The 23,906-nt window shown below is 41.9% G+C and overlaps 1 protein-coding gene across 1 annotated transcript in view; it reads left to right on the forward strand.

The window, feature by feature from the left end:
• Positions 1–23,906, forward strand: part of LOC140528096 (kinesin-like protein KIF19) — a 26,927-nt gene continuing 3,021 nt past the window's right edge. The window contains 10 exon segments of the mRNA XM_072645587.1: positions 1–7,294; positions 17,188–17,353; positions 20,707–20,881; positions 21,075–21,273; positions 21,667–21,773; positions 21,775–21,902; positions 22,196–22,317; positions 23,137–23,300; positions 23,589–23,706; positions 23,813–23,894. Coding sequence (XP_072501688.1) covers positions 7,229–7,294; positions 17,188–17,353; positions 20,707–20,881; positions 21,075–21,273; positions 21,667–21,773; positions 21,775–21,902; positions 22,196–22,317; positions 23,137–23,300; positions 23,589–23,706; positions 23,813–23,894 — 1,327 coding nt within the window. The 5' untranslated portion in view covers positions 1–7,228.

The following is a 23,906-nucleotide window of genomic DNA, read 5'->3' on the forward strand; positions in this document are numbered from 1 at the left end:
TGCCAAGAAACACAACAAGAAGGGGCTGAAGAAGGTGTAGTCCAACAACCCCAAAGTCATCAAGGCTACAGCAGAGGCCATCAAGATAAGATTCCGTTAATATTTTTCTTTCCAGCTACCCCAGATCCCAAGAGAAGAAGGGCTCCATGTAGGAGGGAGAGGGGGTGACAGTCTCATGGAGAAGAAATTGATTGGTTCTCTAGAGTCCAGGCCATAGCCCGTGTAGTGTGTCTGACAGTTTTTGACTCCCTAACCTCAAGGTAGGAGGAGAGAGGGGAAGGGTGTCAGTGGGGCTGTGAGGAAGAGGGAAATAACAGAGGTGGACTCAGTGAGAGTGTAGCTATAGTGATGGCCCAGGAAAGAGGCCTATCTCTACCAGACAAAGCCCTGCTCACCCTGCACTGGTTATGATTCCTCTGTATTAGTATGCCCAGAGGCCACACCTCTAATCCAATCTTGTCATTCTTTGAATTAACTATTCTCCAAATATTGCTGGTCAAAAGGAGGATGGGTGGATAGAATGTGATTGGACAATAGAAATGTATCCCTCCTATACAAGAACAATATCCAGGATGAGTCCTACTTATCATAAGGTTAGTAGCACCATCTTTATAAATGAAAGATTATACTTTTGTTACCAATATGGTGGAATGATGGGAACTTAATTGTCAGATCCTTGATGTGGCCTAAGTAAAATCAAGCCATAGACAAGCATTTCTTAAGTACCTCCTATGTGCCAGCCACTGTGATGAGTAAGCCCCAGGGATACAGTGTGGGAAGTAAGAAAGTTCTTTTGTCCACATTCCTAGGTGATAAGGGTTGTGACCTAGCATGGGAAGGTTAGAGGTCTGAAACTAATGCACAGGCCCAAGGAACTGTGTGAGGAAGGGCTATCAGAGAGGACAACATGGAGTCACATAGCCAGGGGATGGTATCACAGAAGATCCAAAGTTAGGAAAACAGTATAAGAAACCCTATCTTTCTGTACATGTTGTAGCCATCTTGTAGCTGGTGAGGCTACCTGTCCATGCAGGGGTCATGAAAGCAAAGATTAATAAAGGCTTTCCTGATTTCACAACAGGTATTGTTCTTTCTTTAAGGTGAGCATGTTTCTCACTGTTGCGGGCTTGTTAGACAGGCTTACTTCTAACAATTCTTGGGGGCTTGTTGTGGGATCTTGAGCATCAGAAAGGTTAGGATGGAATCTTGCTTGTGGGGGATGAGAGCACACCCATTAATTTTTTCAGTGGCCCAAACACCCACAGGCATGTTTCCCCTCTTCTGACTGCTAACTTCTTCTGGACTGTTTGGAATTGTTGTGAACTCAGGAACATATGTAAAACAATGGATTGAAGGGCAGTGTAAGTCAGGGACCTGAGTAATGGCAGGAAAATTGGTGGCTAAGTATTGCCTTGTCTGCCTCAGGATCTTAGGCATGACCAGTCCTTTGGGGACCTTCAGAGCATAAGTCCTAAAATGGGGAGTGAACACTCTTAAGATAATGGTATCAGGGAGGGGATGAATAATCCTCTGGGTATTCCTTCAGAAACCCATTTGAAGGAATGCTGGCTGTATTCCTTCTCCTGTCTGCTCTGGAAAGAGCAGAGAGAAAGAGGGGAAAGGGAGAATCTAAATTCTGGGAAGGATCCTTTTGAAATTGGTTTGGTATCATTCAGAGTAAATTGACATTAATAGTTGAATTTTGACCAGTCTAATCCAAAATTGGTTTATTTCCTAAAAAGAGAGGATCTGTATTGCTCTATCTCTTCTGTGCTTGTCTGTGTGTTTGTGAAGTGTTTGGTTAAATTGTAAATGCAGCCATGAAGCCAGGCAGAGGAGCAAGGGCTGTAACTGGACTTTCCCTTGGAATTCTGCTTATCTCTTAATCTTCCCCTCTCCTTCACTCCCTGATTACAGTAACCTCACAGGAGTGAGTGGGCTGGAGAGAGAGGAAAAAAAAATGCTTTAGTGTTTGGCTTGATAATGGTGTTAATAGAGAGTTAGAAAACTTTTTGAAAAGAAAGATTTTTGCTCTTTGCAGATTATTCAACTTAAAAAATGTGTCTCTACTGATAAGTTAAATTATTAGGCTCTTAACCTCTTAAGTTTCTTTTTGATGAACAAAGATGCTGGAAGAAATGGTGAGTTTTTGGTTTATCTGAAATATAAAAGGAGGGGAGGATATGGGTAGGATGGTGGAGTATCCACGTGCTTCCTCCCCCAATGCAACTTAAGAAAGTGTTTAGCGCGAGTGAGAAACCAATAGATAAAGTTTTGGAAGGTTATTGGATTTAAAAATTTAAAAATTGTGTACTGTGATTTGTAATTATTGCTATTACTTATTAAGTTTCCATGTTCATGCTTGGAAGTCATACTTTGTCAGTATAAAATTGTTTAAGCCCTTTTGCCTGGGTAAGGAGGTTCTTTAATTAATCTGATTCAAAACTTTTTTTTCAATCTGAGAATGTCTTTCCCCCTCTGGGGCGTGGCAGAACTCACCTAAAGGAGGATCTCTTTTGTAATGGAAATTAGCAGAGTAAAAGACTGGTAGTCTTCAGTGAAAAGTGGAGTTTTGATTTAATGAGATCTCAAAGCTATAATGTTTAATTTAAGTAAATATATCTGATACGAGAAGACAATGTGTTTAAAATTGCAAATTCACTTTAGAATTTCAGTGATTTCTTCTGGAAGCATTAACTCTGTCCAAGTGCTCAGACCATGTGGACAAGGAGGTTTACCCTCCCCCCCAATATGATTTAAAGGCTGAAATGAGACTGGGAAATCTCCTGGTCTGGTGGACCTTGAAGGGGGAGGGGAGCTGGAAGATTGTGTTTCAGCTCTTCAACTCTTTCAGGAAGTAGAGTAAAAAGAGAGACCATGAGAAGCTGTAAATAAAGTTTTCTTTTAAGTAGCAAAAGTATTTGATTTTTTTAAAAAAAGAGAGCTAAAATATTTCTCATTAGCGATTATATATCCAGATTTGATATGACTCAAGTCAAAATCTGTCCTGAAGGAATACAGCATAGTTTCTGAGAATACTCTTCCTATCAGGATTAAACAGAAAAAGATATTGTTATTTGGCTTTTATGATTGTAAAGTGCTTAACACAAGGATGGGTATATGTGAGATGCAACATTACACAGTTTTTAAATTTTGAGTTTGTTATATATAGATTGGGGTTTTAAACAGGATTTGATAGAAATTTTATAATTTGAAACTTATTTGGTTGTAAACAAGCAGTGAAAATGCTAATCTTTGCTAGATAATGGTAGAGTTAAATTCTTTGCTTTAAACTAGAAGAGGAATCTAGATTAAAGTTAAGATGAGGAGGAACTGGATGATCTGCGTAATGGGACTGAGAGACTTGGAAAGATAAATAAGGTTTGAATGGTTCTGAATGCGTCAGTTTCAGATGGTTTCAGTAAGTAGTGATGGTGTGAGGAAGAATTTTAGGAAGACAGAAAAATCATGTAACTTGATTTGATAATTCATAGCTCAATCAAATTTGAGATGTCTCTGTCTGAAAGGATATCAGGTGATAGAGTGTGTCGATGTGGCGGTAAAGAGATTAATTAATGTGCAAGGTGATGTGGAAATGCATTCAGCTGAATGAGTAATGGTTTATTTTGAGTTTTAAGTAAACTTAAATAGTTCTAAATTTTTAAGTAAATCTAAATGTTGTTATATTAGGAATTGCATCGTTAAATTAATGACGAATTAGTTTAAAAAGCTGTTATGAATTCTGTGTAAGAGTTTCTGTGTTGTAGAACTATTGAGAAAATGAAAGTTCTTTATATATGGGTGTGATTTTCAAGTCTATTTTCAAGTCTATCTCATCTAAGAATCTATCAAGTATGTTAAAAGTTTATTTCTGCTGTTAAGATAAAGTTTTAGCTAAAGTTGTTTTTTCTATGAATCAAGCATTTACAAAAGTATGTTTGTAAAAGGAAACTTACGGGCAAGTGTGAAAAGGTCTTGGTTTTAGATCTTTTCTAACTTTTGCCAATTAGGTTCATGAGGGTTTTGTGATAAATTGTAAACTGTTCTTAAAAGATGAAGATATTTCTTGTATGAAGAAATGTTTTGTAAAATCTTTTGTATGAGTTTTGATTAATAAAGGCTTTCCTGATTTCACAACAGATATTGTTCTTTGTTTAAGGTGAGCATGTTTCTCACTATTGGGGGCCTGTTAGATGGTCTCACTTCTATCACAAAGAAAGACAAAATTACAGTCCTAGCCCTTGAAGAATTCTCAGTTTAATGGGATGGATCCTGTGGAAATCAGGTCTCTAGGAAACAATAATTTAAATGGAAAATCTACCTGTGTACTGGGCTATTTATTTTGAATATTTCAGTAATGAATCCTTCAAAGTAGTAGCCTTATTCAAGTTATAGTATTTGTATCACCAAGGCAATGTTCACAGCGCTGGTGGTGACTATGGACATGGCAACGTAGTTCTTGCTCTCCAAGTGCAAAAGACTCTCCATATAGAACGCAGAAGAAAGTCATTTATTTAAACATCAGAAAACTAAATCCCAGAACCAGAAAGCAAAATCCGTAATGGTGACCAAGAAGTTAATAAACATGATCATAGCAGAGGTCAAAGCCACTCTCAAACCTCCCCTCCCCAAGCTAGGGCCTTCTCACTATCAACTGTCAGGCTGTGTCAGGTGGCCTGTGTCAGCTCTATCCCCTCTGACCTGACCCCACTCATTCACTTCGTTCTGGTTCCACTCTACCCTTCCTTTTCTGCCTCTTCAGCAAGCTCCTCCCACCACAGGTGACCCAGCCTTCCAGGTGATTTAAGAAGATCATATGGGCTTATTAGTTAATGAGAAAGATCTTTCCATTTAAATTACTATTACAGTATTATATAAGCATATTATATAAACATTTCCTTTGGGCTGGAACCAACAACCATTTTGTTATTGTTGTTCAGTTATTTTTCAGTTGTGTCCAACTCTTTGTGACCCCATTTGGAGTTTTCTTGGCAAAGGCACTGGAGTGATTTGTCATTTTCTTCTTTAGCTCATTTTACAGATGAGGAAACTGAGGCAAACAGAGTTAAATGACAATATATGCAGGAGTCCACTACTTTTGCAGTAAAGGTAGAAAGGGGCATTTTCTCAACTCTTCTCTGAGGCTAACCTTTGACATTATAATTCCATAGCATTCAGTCTATTTATCATTCTTTCCATTTACATTATTTTTTTCTTGTGTATATTTGTCAGCTTCTCTTCTTTGGCCTAAGAAATGCCAGTTGCTTTATCTCTTCTTCTCTGTTGGTTTTCTCTCCATCCTTGAGGTTCCCTTTGGAGTTTTGCACATCTGTGGGAATCTTCATAGGACCATAAGATTCAGTACAGGAAGAAAGACCCTTGAGAGCATTTCACCCACTCCCCTCACTTCATGGATTCAGAACCTGAGGGATTATATAAGCATTTGGTCCCCATGCTGGCTCTCCACTAAGCTTTGGGGTGAATGTCTCCTTTGGGCTCATAAGATCATAAATCATGAATTCATAGGTCTGCCTCATATGCTTCCTAGCTGTGTGGCCCTGGGCAAGTCACTTAACCTCCTCTGGCTCAATTTCCTCTTTTGTAAAATGGAGATAATTGTAGCACCAACCTCCTAGGGTTGTTGTGAAAAATGAGACAATATTTAAAGACTTTGCAAACCTTAAAGCTAATTGTCATTTTTATAATACCTCTTGAAACCTCAGTTTCCTCATCTATAAGATGGGTATAAAAATGGCATCTACTTCACAAGGTTGTTGTAAGGATCAAATGTGGTAACATAGATAAACATACAGAATATAATTATATCATTCATTGCAAACTTTAGAACACGATATAGTTGCTATATTATCATTATCATCAACATCATCATCATTGTCATGATGATCATCAGCATCGTTAGCGGTAATAGTGGTAGTAGTAATAATAGTAGTAGTGTGTTCATCCTTCATTGCCGAAGAAGACCACACCAACAGAGAAATGATGACATGACTTGCACTTGACTTTGTTTTGAGTGAGGGAGGGCTGTGCAAGGTCACCAGCCTCACTTCTCCTCCAGAGCCATCTGAATCCAGGGACCAGATGTTCATCAGGAGATGACCCAGGATGAGGCAGTTGGGGTTAAGTGACTTGTCCAAGATCACACAGCTAGTGAGTGTCAAGGGTCTGAGGTGAGATTTGAACTCAGGTCCTCCTGACGCCTGCACTGGTGTTCTATCCATTGCACCACCTAGCTGCCCCCCCATAGTAGTAGGAGTAGTAGTACTAGTACTAGTAGTAGAAGTAGTAGTAATAGTAGTAGTACTAGTAATAGTAGTAGAAGTAATAATAGTAGTAGTACTACTAGTAGTAGTAGAAGTAGTAATATTAGTAGTAGAAGTCGTAGTACTAGTAGAAGTAGTATTAGTAATAGTAGTACTACTAGTAGTAGTAGAAGCAGTAGTAATAGTAATAGTAGTAGTACTAGAAGTACTAATAGTAGTAGTAGTAGTTAGAGTAATAGTAGTAGTAGTACTAATAATAGTACATGTAGTACTAGTAGTACTAATAGTAGTAGTAACAGTAGTAGTAGTAGTATTGCCAAGATGGATTCTAGAACCCTATAGTCCAACTCCTTTATTTTAGAGTGTCAGAGAGTGAGTGACTCAGAGAGACTAACTTGCTAAAAGTCACACAGTTAACAAATGACAGAGCTGGGAGTTGAACCCAGCATCTCTGACCACAAATTCAGCACATTTTCCACTAACACCAAACATGTCTTTTGTCCCTGCTGCTAGTCTATGAATCCTTAACAAGTTCGATAGGGACAGAGATTGATCCTTAATCATGTATCAGCTTCAACTCCCTAGCACAGTGTCTTCTATACATCAAGTGCCTAAGACATAGGTAGGGAACACTGTAGGACTTGAGGACCTAGAAGGCCACATGTGGTCTCAAGGCTGCAGGTTCCCCAACCCTGGCCTAAGAGATGGGAGGTGAGGTTGAGTTAGGGCAGCTTTCCCTGCCTTGGAGGGTTTCCCAGAAGGGGTCAGGGGTCTGAGACATTTCCCTCTCCCAATCCCCCATCCCCCTTCATCCCCAGATCATGCAGCTGCTCATACAAGGAAATAAGCAGAGGTACGAGGAACCTACAGCTGCCAACCAAGCATCTTCCCGGTCCCACACCATACTCTAAGTGACTGTGCACCAAAAGAACCAGATCAAGAGTGCCATGCAAGAGGTGCGGATAGGCTATCTCTTCATGATCGACCTGGCTGGCTCAGAGAGGGCATCCCAGGTGAGGAGATGAACAGGGGGAAGGAAATGTGAATGGGGAAAGTGAAAACAATGGCTATCCATGGCCTTACCAAGAAAAAAAAAAAAAAAAGCCACTCTCCTGGAAAGAGGCTCCAATTTGGGTCCAACTGGTATAAAGAAATATTAATAATATGTTTCACTTCACTCCCCATCATGGTCATTTATCAGGAAGCTTAAACTTTTTTCCACTGACACATGCAGTAAGCTACTTAAACCTAGGCCCAATGGTTGTTAAGACACTTAAAGTCTTAGGGCAGACCACCTGATGTAGGTAAACACAGAGGGAATCTAGACCATGCCTGAGGAGTAAAGTGTTGACATTGTAGACAATGCCAGAAAGAGTACAGAGGAGGACAGGAGAGAATTGTTAGAGTGTGATGTTGGACAGGGTGGGAGTAGAAGCTTCCTGGAGGAAGTAAAATTTCTAGAGTTGCTTGGATGATGGGAGAGAAGCATCTTAGATGACCAGGGAGGGGAGAGCTGTGGGAGAAGAGGGCAGCCTCCTCCACAGGGTCTTGGGAAAGGTAGGCCCTGAAGAAAGCTTATTGTAAGGGGTGGGGGGAATAGGTGGGGGGAATCCAGGGGTGTGAATGTTTAACAACTAGCTCTCAAAAAAAGAAAAGATACATTTAAATTTAATCTGCATTTTTCATATTTTCCCATCCCTTTCTTCAGTCTAGACCAGGGGTGAGAAACCTGCGACCTCAAAACCACATGTGACCCTCTAGGTCCTCCAGTGCGGCCTTGCACCTGAGAAGTCCTCAAGTGTGGCCTTGAGGACCTAGAGGGTCACATGTGGTTTCGAGGCTGCAGGTTCCCTATCCCTGCTCTATCCCCTTCCCCACATAGCTCCCAATTCCCTCACACCAATGTAGGCTTGCTTTCCCCTCCCTTCCTCCTGATTAGTTTTCACCTAGTGCTCCAAATCAGTTACTATGGATTTTCTGTCCTCAGCTTTTCTCACATTCACAGTTTTAAAAAAGCAAGCTGCCTAGCCCATCGTCCTTACAGGCTGGTTTGAGTTGGTGATGGTGTTATCACCATCATTATCATCATCTTTAAGGTAGTGGGGATCACCTTCTAGTCATCGTCATCATCATCAACATTCTCTTTTTTTTAATATAAATTTTATTTTTTTCAGTGTTCTACAATCACTACCATATAACTTAGATTATTTTTCCCCTTATTACCCTCTACCTCCCCTCTCCCTCCCTGAGATGGCATACAATTTTATATAGGTTCTATACATACATTCCTATTAAATACATTTTCACTATAGTCATGTTATGTAGAAGAATTAAAATGGATGGGAGAAATCATACAACAAACCAAAACATAAAACGAAAGAAAATGATCTGCTACATTCTGCGATTGAATTCCAAAGTTCTTTCCCTGGGTATGGAGGGCATTTTGCCTTAAAAGACCATTGAGAATTTTTTTTAAGTCCTTTCATTGCTATGAAGTTCCAAGTCTACCAGAAAAAACTCTCACACACTGTGGCAGCTGCTGTGCACAAAGATTCTGGTTCTGCCCCTTTGGCTCAGCATCAGATCATGTAAGTCTTCCCAGGCCTCTCTGAAGTCCTCCTGTTCATCATTTCTTATAGCATAATAGTATTCCATTACATTCATGTACCACAATTTGTTCAGCCATTCCCCAGCTGATGGGCATCCCCTTGATTTCCAGTTTTTGGCCACCACTAAGCAGGCTGCTATAAATATTTTTGTACATGTGGGACTCTTTCCCATTTTTATGATCTCTTAGGGATACAGTCCTAGAAGGGGTATTGCTGGGTCAAAGGCTATGCACATTTTTCTAGCCCTTTGGGCATAGGTCCAAATTGCTCTCCAGAATGGTTGGATCAGCTCACAACTCCACCAACAAGGAATTAGTGTTCCAACTCTCCTACACCTTCTCCAACATTTATCATCTAACTGTTCTGTCATGTTAGCCAATCTTATAGGTGTGATGTGGTATCTCAGAGTTGTTTTGATTTGCATCTCTCTAATTAATAGTGATTTAGAGCATTTTTCATATGATTATAGATATCTTTAATTTCTTCCTCTGAAAACTGCCTGTTCATATCCTTTGACCATTTATCAATTGGAGAATGACTTGTATTCTTGTACATTTGACTCAGTTTTCTATATATTTTACAAATGAGGCCTTTATCACAGACACTAGTTGCAAAAATTCCCAATTTTCTGCTTCCCTCCTAATCTTGGTTGCATTGGATTTGGTTGTGCAAAAACTTTTCAGTTGAATGTAACCACAATTATCCATTTTGCACTTCATAATGCTTTCTATCTCTTATTTAGTCAAAAATTCTTCCCTTCTCCATAAATCTGATAAATATGCTATTCCTTGCTCCACTAATTTGTTTATATTATCACTCTTGATACCTAGATCATGTACCCATTTAAACTTTATTCTTGTGTCAGACTTTGGTCTATGCCTAGTTTCCACCACACTTTTATCCAGTTTTCCCAGCAATTTTTGTCAAACAGTGAGTTCTAATCCCAGAAGTTGGGGTCCTTGGGTTTGTCAAACAATAGATTGCTATATTCATTGACTACTGTGTCTTGAGTACCTAGCCTATTCTACTTCTCTCCCCTTCTGTTTCTTAGCTGGTACCAACTGGTTTTGATAATTGCTGCTTTATAATACAATTTGAGATCCGGTAGAGCTAGGCCACCTTCCCTAGCATTTCTTTTCTTTAGTTCCCTTGCTATTCTGGACCTTTTGTTCTTCCAGATGAATTCTGATATTATTTTTTCCAGCTCTAAAAATAATTATCAGAAAGTTTGATTGGTATGGCACTAAATAAGTAAATTAATTTAGGTAGAATTGTCAGCCTACCCACGAGCAACTGATGTTTTTCCTCTTAACTCAGATCTGACTTTATTTGTGTGAAAAGTATCTTGTAACTATGTTCATATAATCCCTGGATTTGTTTTGGCAGGTAGATTCCCAAATATTTTAATAGTGTCTACCCTAGCTTCAAATGGGATTTCTCTTTCTATGTCTTCCTGTTGGGCTTTGTTACTAACATACAGAAATGCAGAGGATTTGTCTGGGTTTATTTTGTAACCTGCAACTTTGCCAAAGTTGTTTATTATTACAAGTAGTTTTTTACTTGAATCTCTGGGATTCTCTCAGTACATCACCATTTGGGGTTTTTTTTTTTTGCAAAGATACTGGAACGGTTTCCCATTTCCTTCTCCAGCTCATTTTTACAAATGAGGAAATGGAGGGAAACAGGATGAAATGACTTGCCCAGGGTCACACAGGTAGCAAGTATCTGAGGTCAGATTTGAACAGATGATATGATGATGATATACTTAGAGAATTCCAGAGATTCAAGTAAAAACTCCTCTTTTGTTTGTGGGTTCAGATAGAAATAGCCCTGGGATAAGTCACTACCCTGTTCTTTCTCCTTTATTTTCAACATTCTCTGGACTCTTGCACAGGTAGATAAAATAACTGCCTATTGTAGATGAATATTAGTATTATCCTATAAGTATTATGAATATGAGTATTAGGATGTGAGCTCACCCTCCAGCAGAGTTTCTTAACCCAAATAAGTTTCAGAGTGGGTCTGTGAACTTAGATGGAAACCTCTCATTGGAATTCGACACTTATTTTAGTTATAGATTTAAAAACTCAGCATTCTTTGAGAAGGGATTCATAGGTTTGACCAAACTTCCAAAGGGGTCCTGGACACAAAAATAGGCTCAGACTTGCTCCCTCCTGCCCCTTGCTCTATAGGCTCTGTGAAAGTATCCTTGGTACAGCTCTAACAGCAGTGAAGACAGTGGGCAGGCTATGACTTCATTCTCTCCCCCAATCATCTCCATGAGATCTCTTGTCCTTTGAAACCTTTCTCATTCTTTGCAGCATGGAGAGTAAATATTTGGTATGGTGCATCTATTTTAAAAGCTGTTCTTAGGGTAGCTAGGGGGTGCACTGAATAGAGCACTGGTCCTGGAGTTGGGAGGATCTGAGTTCTAAATCTGACCTCAAATACCCATTTAATTCTGATTGCCTTAAAAAAAACTTTTTTAAATTGTTCTTCAATTTTTTAATGTTAAGCTAGCTAAGTGGTGCCACAGTACACAGAGCAGCAGACCTGGAGCCAGGAAGACTCATCTTCCTGAGTTAAAAACTAACTTACTAGTGGTGTTACCCTGGGCAAATCATTTCACCCTGCTTGCTTCAGTTTCCTCATCTGTGAAAAGAACTGGAGAAGGAAATGGCAAACCACTCCAGTATTTTAGCCAAGAAATTCCCAAATGGAGTCACAAAGAACTGGACAGAACTGAAAAACAACAAGAAATTCCATGTAATGTCTAAGCGATTGTGAGTGACAGACACTTTGATATCTATGATAATGATTCAGTTCCAGTAAAGTTTATTGGTTGTATTCTCCAGGCTATGTAGAGACCTTTTTTAAATTGTATGTGGATTTACTCTCTGTTATACGATGAAAGAGAATAAGCTTCTAGTGAATGATTATAGCCACCAGGTCACATTTTGTTAGATATCCAGTAGGTGCTAAATTTTTATTCTTTATTGCATAATTTCTATTATTTTCTTGCATAATCAACTTTGTTCTGTATTTTCTGGTGGCAGTGGTCTAGTCATAGAATCAAAAAGTCATGCATTTAGATCTAGAAACCATAAAGCCAAATCCCCTAGTTTTACAGATGAGAAAACTGAGGCAAGTAGAGGTGAAATGACTTTCCCAGGATCATACATTTCTGAGACAGAATTCAAACTCATGTCTCCCTGACTCCAGGCCCTGCATATGCTTGTAATTGCCATCTTAAACCCCTCTGTTCCCAGAAAAAAATCCACACGATGTAGTTATTGTTAAAGGCCATTTTGTTGTTGTTGAGAAATCGTTGACTGAGTTCATGGGACCCTTGGGCCTTTTGATTCCAGCCTTGTACCTCAGCAGTTTTCTAGGCTCCATCTAAAGATTAATCACTTTCAGTTACATTCACAAATCTGACTGACTTGTACCTGTTATCACTGCAGGCCATATAAATTTAGCACATTCTGAATGTGTAGCAAAAACATCATCTGGTGGCTAGAACTATGCATCAAATTTTCTCTCTCTATTTGCTGTTGCTGGGTAAAGATACATCTGATTGTTTCCAAAGTGTTTTTGTAGATTTCTTGACCCATTTATAATATGAGGCAGCTAGGTGGGAAGAGTGAATGCTGCACCTGGAGACAGGAAGACTTATCTTCCTGAGTTCAAATTTGACCTCAGACACTTACTAGCTGTGTGACCTAGGGTAAGTCACTTCACCCTGTTTGCCTCAGTTTCCTCATCTGTGAAAAGAAGTGGAGAAGGACATGACAAACCACTCCAGTATCTTGGCCAAGAAAACCCCAAATGAGGTCACAAAGAGTGGGACAGGACTGAAAAACCACTGAACAAGAATGCTTGTCAATACTTTCCCCTTCTTTGATAAGGAAATCTTAATCTTCTTATAGTTGCCTTAGAGCTATGGGCATTGTGTTACCTTAATATTGTGTGAGCTTTTGCAAGAACACTTTCCACATCTCTTATTGTTCATTTTATAGCTCACAAGGTGTACAATAAAACTGGCACTTCAGGATTGTTTTAAACACATTCTTCCATTTAGCTTGTTTTCAATATGCCTGTAAATCATTTAACATATTCAGCATAACTTTGTACTTGGTATATCTTGCCTGGAGGAGACCAAGACAATTAGATCAAGCATAAAGCCTTCAGCCTTTATTTTTCCTTGAAGTAAATTAAGAATTTCATACTTACCACCACTAAAAGATAATTTGGTATTATTGGAGAAACATTTCACAGGATGAAGGAGCTGTCTAATGTTTCTTTTGGTAGATTAGTATACTGGAATGCCATCCATGTACATCAAATGACTAATAAGATGTTTTGACCTGTGGAAGATCTCCGTACTCTGAAGTTTATCCCAAATCTGTCAGAGAGAGACAGAGACAGAGACAGAGAGAGACAGAGAGAGAGAGAATGAGAGAGAAGAGTTTTGTTTCACTTTCTTTTTCAATTCAGGTGAAACAAAGGGTTCAAATTATAATACTGCCAAAATATTATTTCTTAATATTTCATATAGGGTTAGTGCTATGTTCTTCCAAGGTTCAACTCCCTCTTTAATTAGTATTAATAGTATTTTATTATTAAGGTTAGTGATCAGTGCTACCATTCACCACTGAAAGTGGGAAACTTTCTCTTTCTGACTTCTTTCCCTTCTGAATCTTCCCCCCCTTTCCACTGTCTCTCTTTCCCCTTCTTTCTCTTCTTCTCATTATTCCTTCCTTGTTTCCTTCCCTCTACAAAAAATATTTAGTGTACAGAGCTTGGGTCTCCTCTCTATGCTCCCTCTCTTGGGGATCTCATTAGTTCACAAAGTATTCAACTCTCATCTCTATGTAGATGACTCCTAAATCTATATTTCCAGCTCTCAGTCTTGCATCTCCAACTACCTGTTCTATATCTCCACCTGGATGTCCCATGGGCATCTCAGACTCAGCATATACAAAATAGAACTCAAACCTTCTCCTAACTTTTCCATTTCTAACCATGACATCACCATTGTTAAAATCATTCGGGTTTACCATCTAAGAGTCATCCTTGATTCTTTACTCTCCTACACACACACACACACACACACACACACACACACACACACACACACACACACACACACACACACCCCTCAACAATATTATTTCATAGGTTTCCAAAATGGGTGATACCATCCCTGGGGGGCACTGGAACAATTCAGGAGGATGGTAGTAGCCTCAGGTGCAATTTGGGGGCAATGAATAAAAATAAGGTGGTGATGGAAGCATAAGGAAAGAAGAGAAGATAAAATTTTGAAAAACTGCCTGAACTTGTTTCACCTGTTGCGTAACAGAGTTTAAGTCATAGTGATTACATTATTTTCCAAATAAATACACAAAATACAAGTTATAGCTGATCAGTGGTCAAGTCTGCCAACAAGTCTTAACAAGCAAGTGTTGGTAGATAAATTTGCTGTGCATTGTTGGGAAGTTCAACATGCACTGGCAGGAACATGTGCATTTATTGAATTGTTTAAAATAGGATCCTGTAAGGTTACATGACACAGTATTGCATCACCAAAATTTCAATGCAGGAGAAAAACATTAATTTGCAATAAATTATTAAATTTAGGATGGATTGTTCTTTTTAAAAATATTTTATGTTTTTTGAAATGACACAAATTTTAAAAACAAGTTAAAGGATTAAAGAAAGTAGATTTTTCAAGGATTGATGAGTAATTTTTTTTAGAAGGGCAACATGCCAAATGTGTTTGGGGACCTCTGATTTAAATAGTTACCAAGTCTTACTTGATGATTTCACCTCCTTTAACATCTTATCTTTATTGCTTTCTCTCCATTGGTACCACCACCAGTAAAGGCACTCATTGCCTTTATCATATACCATTATAATACTTTCCTGATTTGCTGCCCTCTATCCAGTCTCTTGGGGCAACTAGAGGGTACACTGGATAGAGCTCTGAGCCTTGAGTCAGGAAGACCCTAGTTCAAATCTGACCTCACACACTTGCTACCTATGTGACTCTGGGCAATTCCTGTTTGCCTCCATTTCCTCATATGTAAAAATCCTTAGAGAAGGAAATGGGACACCATTCCAGTATCTTTGCCAAAAAAAACCCAAATGGGGTCACAAAGAGTCAGACAAGGCTGAAATGACTGAACACCAGCAATCCAGTCTCTCTCCTGTGTAACCAATCATCCATATAGCTAACAAATTAATTCATAGTACTAAAGCACAGATATCACTCCCCTGCTTGAGAAGCTCCAATGGCTTCCATTTGTCCTTAGGATAAAATGCAATATCCTTCTATAAGGCATTAAAAGCCTTTTCATGGTATAGCTGCAACCCATCTTTCCAGGTAGATTTCCCATCACTCCCTGTTACCCATTCTATACCCTGGCCAGACTGGCCTGTGCGCTGTTCCCTGGACCCAACATTCTGATGTCTCTCACTGGCTGTTCCCCATACCTAGAATGTTTTCCTCATTCACTCCTTCCTCTTAGACCATGTCACTCTCTTAATGGTTCCCTCCTTTAGGAGACATTTCCTGATTCTCCAGTTGTTCATTACTGATTTCTTGCCAAATGACTGGGTCCTTCTTTTCTATATATCCTCTATGTCCTTCTCTGTGAATATGCTATATCCCCCTATTAGGATGTGAGCTCCTTGAAGGCAGGAATTGCCTCACTTTTGCATTTTTATCCTTGATGCCAAGCACAGTATCACAGATGCTTAATAAATACTTGTTGGTTGGTTGATTATGTACTATGAGCCAATCAATGAACAAGTATTTCTTAAGGGCTTATTATGTACCAGACACTTGACTTACCTTTGAAGATTCCCAGACAAAAGTGAAACAGTTTCTGCCCTTATGGAACTTACTTTCTGATGGAGGAGTAACATGTACATGACAGATATGAGTACAAAGTAGTTTTGGAAAGGAGAAATTAGCATCTGGGACCCAAGAAAGGGGTAATGCAGAAGCTGACACTTGAGAGAAACTTGGGGTTCCAAGAGGCAGAGGTGAGGAAGAAAGACATTCCAGGCATGGGGGAAGCAAGGGCAAAACCACAGAAGCAGGATGAAGAGTGTCTAGGGTGTGGAATAATGGGTAGGGCTTATCACAAAGTATGAGGAGAGGAGTGAAGTATGAGACTAGAAAGAAGATATATAGGGAGGCTGGAAAGATAAGTTGGCCTCAAATTGTAAAGAGCCTTAATTTCCAAACAGAGTTTATATTTGGTACCAGATAAAGAGCCACTGGAGTTTGATGATCAGGGAGGTGACATAATCAGTCCTGCAGTTTAGGTGAAGTCATTTTGACAGATGTGTGGAGGACAGATTAGAGTATGGAGAGAAGCTTAAGTCAGGGAGTCCAAAAAGGAAGCTCTTGCTGGTTGGTTGTTGTCCTTCATTCTCAAAGAGGACCAAATTGACATCACTATGCTAGAGTCAAGGTAAAATGTGTCTGACTCTGACTGATAAGACCATTATGAGCTTGGATTGTTCTACCACATGTCAGGGCACAAATAGCCCATGTGAGGAAGCTGAGGGAGATGGAATGAGGACCTAAATGAGTGTGGCGCCCCTCAGGGTAGAAAGGAGGAGATGGTTGTTGTCCTTCATTCTTGAAGATGACCAAAATGACATCACTACATTGGGGTCAAAGTACAGTGTGTCTGACTGTGGCTGATCTAATACAAGCTTAGAAGGCTGTCCCATAAGCTGGGCGCAAATAGTCCTTGTGAACATCTGGAGTGGTGACAGCTCTAATTTTGTGCACCTCAGGAGAGGAGGAGAAATATACCAAAAATGTCATGAAAGTAGGAAAGACAAGATTTGGTGACTGGTTGAGTGTCTGTGGGGTGAGTGAAAGTCAGTAGAAGATGGATATAAGGAACAATCCCTGCCCTCAAGGAAGTTGAAATCCAAAAAGGGAACTGACATTTAAAGTGCCTTAGGAACTCAAAGAGTTATAGAAATGCTAGCTACTCTTATTATTATTTTACAAACAAGTAAGTGGAGGCCCAGAAACATGAATTCACTCACTCAGGGTCATTCAGCTAATAAAGATCAGAGCCAAGATTTGAACCCAGGTCTCCTGACTCCCATTACAAACCAGGAGGAATTCAAGAGTAAGTAGAGAGAGAGAATCAGCAGATCTGGTGACCCATGGGCTATGGAGGACAAAGGAGAGGGAAGAGGTAAAGACGATTCAGAGTCACTCCCATCCCCCGCTTGACTCTGACTTCTCCTCCCATCAACCCCAGGTGAAACAGAACCTGCTGAATGCCTCATACCACATTTCTCAGTGCACCAACATCATCTCTGACCTGCGCAGTGAGAATCAGCGCCTCAAGTGCAAAATTGATGGGCAGGGTGGATGGGGCCAGGGCCAGAACCCCTGTAAACAGGGAGACATTCGCCAGATCCAAGGTGGGTACCTAGGGGCATGAAGGTGGTACTGTCTTTCTGGTTCTCCTCAATCATCTGTCAGTAGTCTGGGCTCAGTATAGCTCTTGGGGAGCCTCTGGAGGGAGCACATCCCACCCCAAAGACAGTTACTTTCTAGTTAAGCTTTTCCTTTTCACCACTGCCCATGTATTCCCATTATTTGGCTTGAGTAATGACAACAATAATAAAGCTATTGTTTTCAAAGAGCTTCTAGATCTGCAAAACACATCAAATTACTCTCTCATTTGGCCCCACAACTATGCTGTTGTTGGGACCAAGATTATTGGTCCCATTTTACAGATGCAGAAGGTGAAACCACATAGTTGGGTAGCCCAGTGGCTGAAGCACTGGATTTAGATTTGTTTTTGGAATCCTTCCTCATATACACTTACTAGCTTTGTGACCCTGAGCAATTATTCAACCTCAGTCTACCTCATTTTCTTCATCTTTAAATTGGGAATAACAACAGCACCTACCTCCCAGAATTCTCATGAGGATAAGATGAGAAATTCACATAGAGATTTTGCAAACTTGAGTGTTATATAAAGGTTAGCTAGGAGGTAGAGCAGACATAGCAGTAGTAGTAATGGGGATGGAATCTACTCCCTCAAAAGGAAAAGACCATGTCTTTGGGATCTGGACCTAGAAAAGAAAAAGCCTCTGGACTTTCCCCCATGGCCCAAGTCCTGAGCATTTGCCTTGCTTACCTGGTCTTCTCTGTTACCTCTCAGTCACCCCAGACTATTAGACCATTCCTAGATCCTTCACACAGTCTTTGTATATAAAATGCCCATCTTGCCCCCCATTGTATGGTCAGATTCCTTAAGTCTGTCCAGTGCTCAGATTTTTAAAATCTGGCCACTTAGTGTGGAATTTTAGAATTTCGTCCACCCAGACTGGTGAAAAGGATTTTAGCTGAAAGGATTGAAGTAAATTCATTTGAGACATGACCCATGCATCATTTGCCCTTGAATTTAGAGTCTCAGTACCACTAAACTTCAACAGTAGTAGCAATAGTATTAAACTCAGAGGTTAGGTGACCTGATTACTGACTGCGCAAAGCAGAATCAGAATTGTAGATTCAGTAGAAGCCTCTGTTTATACATGATGGAGTACTAAGCCACTGTCAGAGTAGAACAGGAAGAAAGTAGAAATCATTTAGCCAACCCCTTCATTTTACAGGTCCTGAGTAGTTAAATGACTTCCAATCTTGAGAGATCAGCTTGGATGAAGTCAAAGATAACAGGCCACAAAATGATGCCACAAAGCTGGTAGGGTCAGTTGGATGATGAAGTCAGGATCCAGAAAAAGTTCAGAAGGCTACAAAGTGAGTCAAGCTCTAATGACATTTAATAGCATTGATAGAAGGATATATCTGGGGCTCAGAAAATCAATTGTACATGCACAGGATAAAGAAGTTCTGTGGGAAAAAAGTTCTCAGAGTATTTTAAAGTAGACTCCAAGCTTAATATAAATTGAAGCCTGTCTACTGCCCTACCCAGGGAAAGTACCAATCAGGGCAAGTTTCTAACCTGGGAGTTGGAAAGGGTCAAAGTAGAACATATGCTAGATACCCTCTACTGGTATTAGGAATAAGGACAGCAATAATAACTTGGTAATGTTTTCACAATTTGCAAAACATATTACCAAATCAGACAATATGTATAAAGTGCTTTGCAAGGGGTAATGGCAAACCCTGCCTGATGCTGGGCTATAGAGGACTTGGATTCAGGACGAGGTAGAGATACTCCCATGGTTTGGTCAGATCACATCTGGAGAATGCCAGCAGAGGGCACTGTGTCCAGAAGGGGGCAAATAATGGGAAGGGCACTGGAGATCTTGAGTATCATTTTGAATCAATGAGTCAGAATGCCAGGGACTGTGCCAAGCGCTGAGGATATAGCAAAAGCTTCCACTCCCTTCTGCCCCTCACTAAAAGGAACCCCAGATATTTAAGGTGGAAAAGTGAAGGCTTAGGAGGGACATGACAGTTCCCTTCAGCCATTGAAGGGTTGCCCAATAGGAAAAGGATGCAATTTGTTATAATTGGTCCCAGAGGCAACCACAAGGAGCAGTGGGGTTAGAAACTGCCAAAAGTTCATATTTCTGCTCAATGATTAGAAGAGGGATGGAGACTAGAGCTGTGATTTCAATGATGTAAGGAATTCCCAGATGAGGGACCGCTCTCTACCAATACAGGCATCTTCTCTGACTTACAATCTTATCAAGTCGCCTACAGCACTGAGAGGTTCAATGGCCTGCCCATCATTTCATAGTGAGTATGTCTCAAAGGTTCAGCTCAAACTCAGGTCTTCCTAACTTGGAAGTCAATTCTCTATCCCATACATCATGGCTACCTCTCTTTGCAGGGGGCTCAAAATCAATGGGTTCCCTGTTATTGGAAGGGTTTCAGAAGGAGTCTGGATAACCACTAGTTGGTACTATTGATAAGGGAATTGCTGTTCTAGTACAGGAAGACCTGAGTTCAAATCCAGCCTCATACACTTACTATGTGACTCTGAGCAAGTCACTTAATCTCTGCTTCAATTTTCTCACCTGTAATATGGAGATAATAATGGTACACACACACACACACACACACACACACACACACACACACACACCATAGTTGTTAGGATGAATGAGATAACAATTATAAAGCTTTTAGCTCAGTGCCTGGCACATGGAAAGGACCACATAAAGGTTAGTTATTATTACCATTAGACCTCTGAGGTCCACCTCAGAGCCATAGCTAGCAACTTTGGTGTCCCAGACAAACAGCTGAGAGTCTGGGGCTAGGACAGGGAAATGATAGATGTTGTATCTTTACCTGTGACTTCTACCTTACAGGAAGATCCAACCCTCTCCTTTTACCAATGAGGAAACTAGGACCTAGGGAGGGGAGGTAACTTGCCAAGACCATGCAGGTTGTAAGTAGCAGGGCCAGGATTCAAACTCACATCTTCTGACTCCCAACTCAGTGCTCTTTCTATAATGCCACATTGCCTGGCATGATGAGGGCAGAGAAAGGAGACACTACATTTAGAAATACCCAAGCCACAAACCAGCGTCACATAAAGCTGTAATGAATTAGAAGGTCCCAAAGGTCCTTATAGATGATCTAGGGATGGAGAAGCAGGGAGACAGGAGGGCTGGGCAGGGGTAGGAGTGGTGGGAGTCACCATGTCAGTTAATGGAGAAAGTCTTCTTGTAAATTGGGAGACCCCTTGGAAGGGGGCGTGGCTTGAGAAGGGAAGGGTGTGTAGGGAGAGAGAGGGAGGGGCTCTCCCTGGGCTCTGCTGACTCAGTCTCCTTCCTCCTTGTGTCTGGGGCAGCTGAGGTCCAGCTTCACAGGTCCCAGTTTGAGCAGCTGCAGATGGGCCAGCTGCGGGGGCAGCTCATCAGTGCCTTTCAGGACCAGATGGACGCCCACAAGCTCCTGCTGGAATTGGAGAGCCACTCCATGGAGATCCAGATGGATACTTCCCGCCACCTGCTCACTATTGCTGAGTAAGCATTCACCCACATTCTAGCCCCTGGCACTTCCGTAGACCTGTCAGCATGCCCCCCTCTCCTTTTCCCCCCATTCCACTCCTCAGACCTCTGGCGTGAATCTCCACGTCTCTTGTGGCCCAATTGTCCTATGTACTTTTATGTGTGCCCTCATACCCTGTATCTCCCTGGGGGGGCTGTTCTGGGGCAGCTGGGAGCAGGAGAAGTGTCGCCGCACCCTCAAGTGGCAGGAGGAACAACGGAAGGAATCCTATAGTAAGGATGGCAATGAGAAGGATACAGACACTGGTGATGAGCAGCCTGATACCTTGGAGCCTCCAGAGGTGACCTCAACCCGAGAGAGCATTGCTACCCTGGTCAAGGAGCAGAAGAAACTCCGAAAGCAGAAGGTGGTCAGAGGACTGGGGAAACGAGAGAGGAACTCTGAGGGCAGTTTCTCTGGGGCACAGCCAACACAGGGGCCAGTTCCAGGCCTTACTGTGTGATGGGCAGAAATCTCCCCAGAGGTAACCTATAGGATGGTCCCTAGGAGGGGTCAGATGTTTCTGGCCTAAAGGGTGTGTGACCTGGAGGAGTCTGGTAGGGTAGTCCTTGAAAGGCTAGCCCTGCTCCTAGCCCTAAAATCCTAAGGCATGGCCTTTGTTTCAACCCAAATGGAACACAGGATAGGTATCCAAAGAGCTTGCTTATTAGGGATTGAAATAGAGGGATGGGTCCCTTCAGGACAGTTCCTTCCCTCTTTGACACCACTTTCCCCTCACTCCTGGTCCTGGGTCCCTTAGGTGAAACTGGAACAGAGATGCTGGGATCTGAGAACCCAGTGCTAGAGGTTAGAGGAGATGCTGCCACGTTGTACTGGTTCTGAGCAGCAGAGGGAAATCCTGAGTTTATGAGCTAGAAATGGAAAAGACTGAGATGCAGTCCAATGCCCTGATCTACCGTCAGGCCATGCGTCGCCTACAACGGCACTGGGGCCTCTGTGATGAGATCTTCTAGGGCCAAAGACGGATCATCAATGGTATGATCTTTACCCCATCTTACAGGGTATTTACACTGCTTTTCCTCCTAACTCTAACCCCTGGAGCCATAAGCACATCCTGGACCCCTGGTTCTCTGGTTCCCTCCCCACATCAGAGCTTCTAGTCCTTGCCCCTACTCCCTCAAGTCTCCCACCATTCTGAAGGCTCCAGTTCTTGAATCCATGGTCCAGAACAGAAGCAATATTTCTGCTGCTCCTGTTGTCTATCTCTCCCTAAGCACCAAGGTTTGGAGGTTGGAGCTTGGGGTGCTAAGAGAACTCCTCCCTGGCAGATAACAACCTGTCTGTCCCTCACCACCTGGAACAGCTGTATGAGCTCTACCAGAGGGAGTTAGAAGAGGGACATCTGGATCGAATGGCCATTATGGACCAGGCAGCCTCCAGGGCCCTGCAGGTGTGTGGGAGTATCACTAGGGGTGGGGTGGTGGTTGAAGAGGAGAAATCATATGGGTAACCAAGGAGATGCAAGCAGGTGCTCTGAGGGGATGAGGGAGGAGGGGACCAGCTGCCTGACAGCTTGAGGAGCAAGTTGTAGGCTCCCTAAGAAATGAACTGGCTGACTCTGGCCCCAATATCCTTTCAAGTAGGTTTCCTATTTCCCCTCCTTGCATTAGTGCACAGTGCTAGAAGTTCCTGAGCCTCTCTCCTCCTCTGGTGAATCACCCCAGGGTTAAGGGTGAGGGGGCTTGTTTTAACTTGTCTTCTGTTGAGAGTTTGAAGAATTCAGGTGTAAGATCAGATGCCTGATGGGGGCCCAGGGGGTCAGGTCAGCAGGCAGAGTGTCCAGGAGCTCAGATCACTCCTGGGATGTCCCCAATCCCCAACCCCAGCAAAGTACAAATTAAGACCTATTCCTGTCTTCCCAGGGGAGGAGAGGAGAGCAGCAGAATATGTCCTTAACATCCTGCAACAGAATTATAATAACAAAAACAATTGCACATATATGTAATCTTTAACAGTTTGCAAAGTCCCTCACTGACTGTGCTAATATGTGTGGTGCATTGGAATATTCTGGAGTGCTATTCATATATGAGTCCTATCATCATCATCATTATTACAGGACCCTGGGCACATGCCCCATTACCCCTGGAAGAGGTCAGACCCACTCAGAAGAAAACCTGGCATGCATGGTTTTAAAGCTGCTAGTTGACTCCTGCTACACCTTTCCCTGGGCCAGGTCTCCTCACTTTGGGTCTCTCCCCTCACCACCCAGGAGATTTCATTGCCCAGAATCTCCCCAGGCCCTGGAGAGAACACCCTGCCCCTGGATTCAGATCAGGAAAGTGTGAAGACTCTGGGCTCTGAGCCCCAGCTGGTGGGGCAGAAGGAATGGCAGAAGAGCAAACTGCCACCTCTTGTGGTAGGGGACCTGGAGAGGTGAGTTTGGAGATCCCAGCCCTGTAGAGTGGGCAAAGGGGAGTGGCCAAGGCTAGGTGGTGACACCTAAGGCTAGAGGGAGGCCTTGGATTGTCCTGCATAGAAGAAGCATGGGATGGGGAGGTAAGCCTTCCTGGATTCTAGCCATGGTTGGGTAGTGAACCTCCCTGACAATAATCCATGATTCCTTCAGCTTGGAGCTATAGGGGATGAGAAACTGTGGCTAGGGAGCCCCAACTCTTTTTCTGAATATGGTAGGAATAACAATATCTGCTTCTTCACTTCTAGCCACAGTGAGGTTAACAAAGTATTTAAGGCCAGTCCCCGAGCCCTGGCCAGGCAAGGGAAGAGTTCAGCTGTGATGACACCGCCACCCATTCAGATCAATGGCATGGTGTTCCAGGAGGTGAGACCCTAAGCATCTTGCCACTTGGCATCAGAATGAGCCCTTAGGGTCAGGGGGCCTTTAACTGTTTTCCTGACTCCTTCTTTCTCACCTGCTCTCCGTATAGGACCCACCTCAGGACAGCAGTCACATCAACTCATCCCCCAACAGCAGTGAGAACTTCCCAGAGATTCCTGTGTCCCACAAAGGTGATTTAAAAC

The sequence above is a fragment of the Notamacropus eugenii genome, chromosome 2 (assembly GCF_028372415.1).
Source record: "Notamacropus eugenii isolate mMacEug1 chromosome 2, mMacEug1.pri_v2, whole genome shotgun sequence".
NCBI lineage: Eukaryota > Metazoa > Chordata > Mammalia > Diprotodontia > Macropodidae > Notamacropus > Notamacropus eugenii.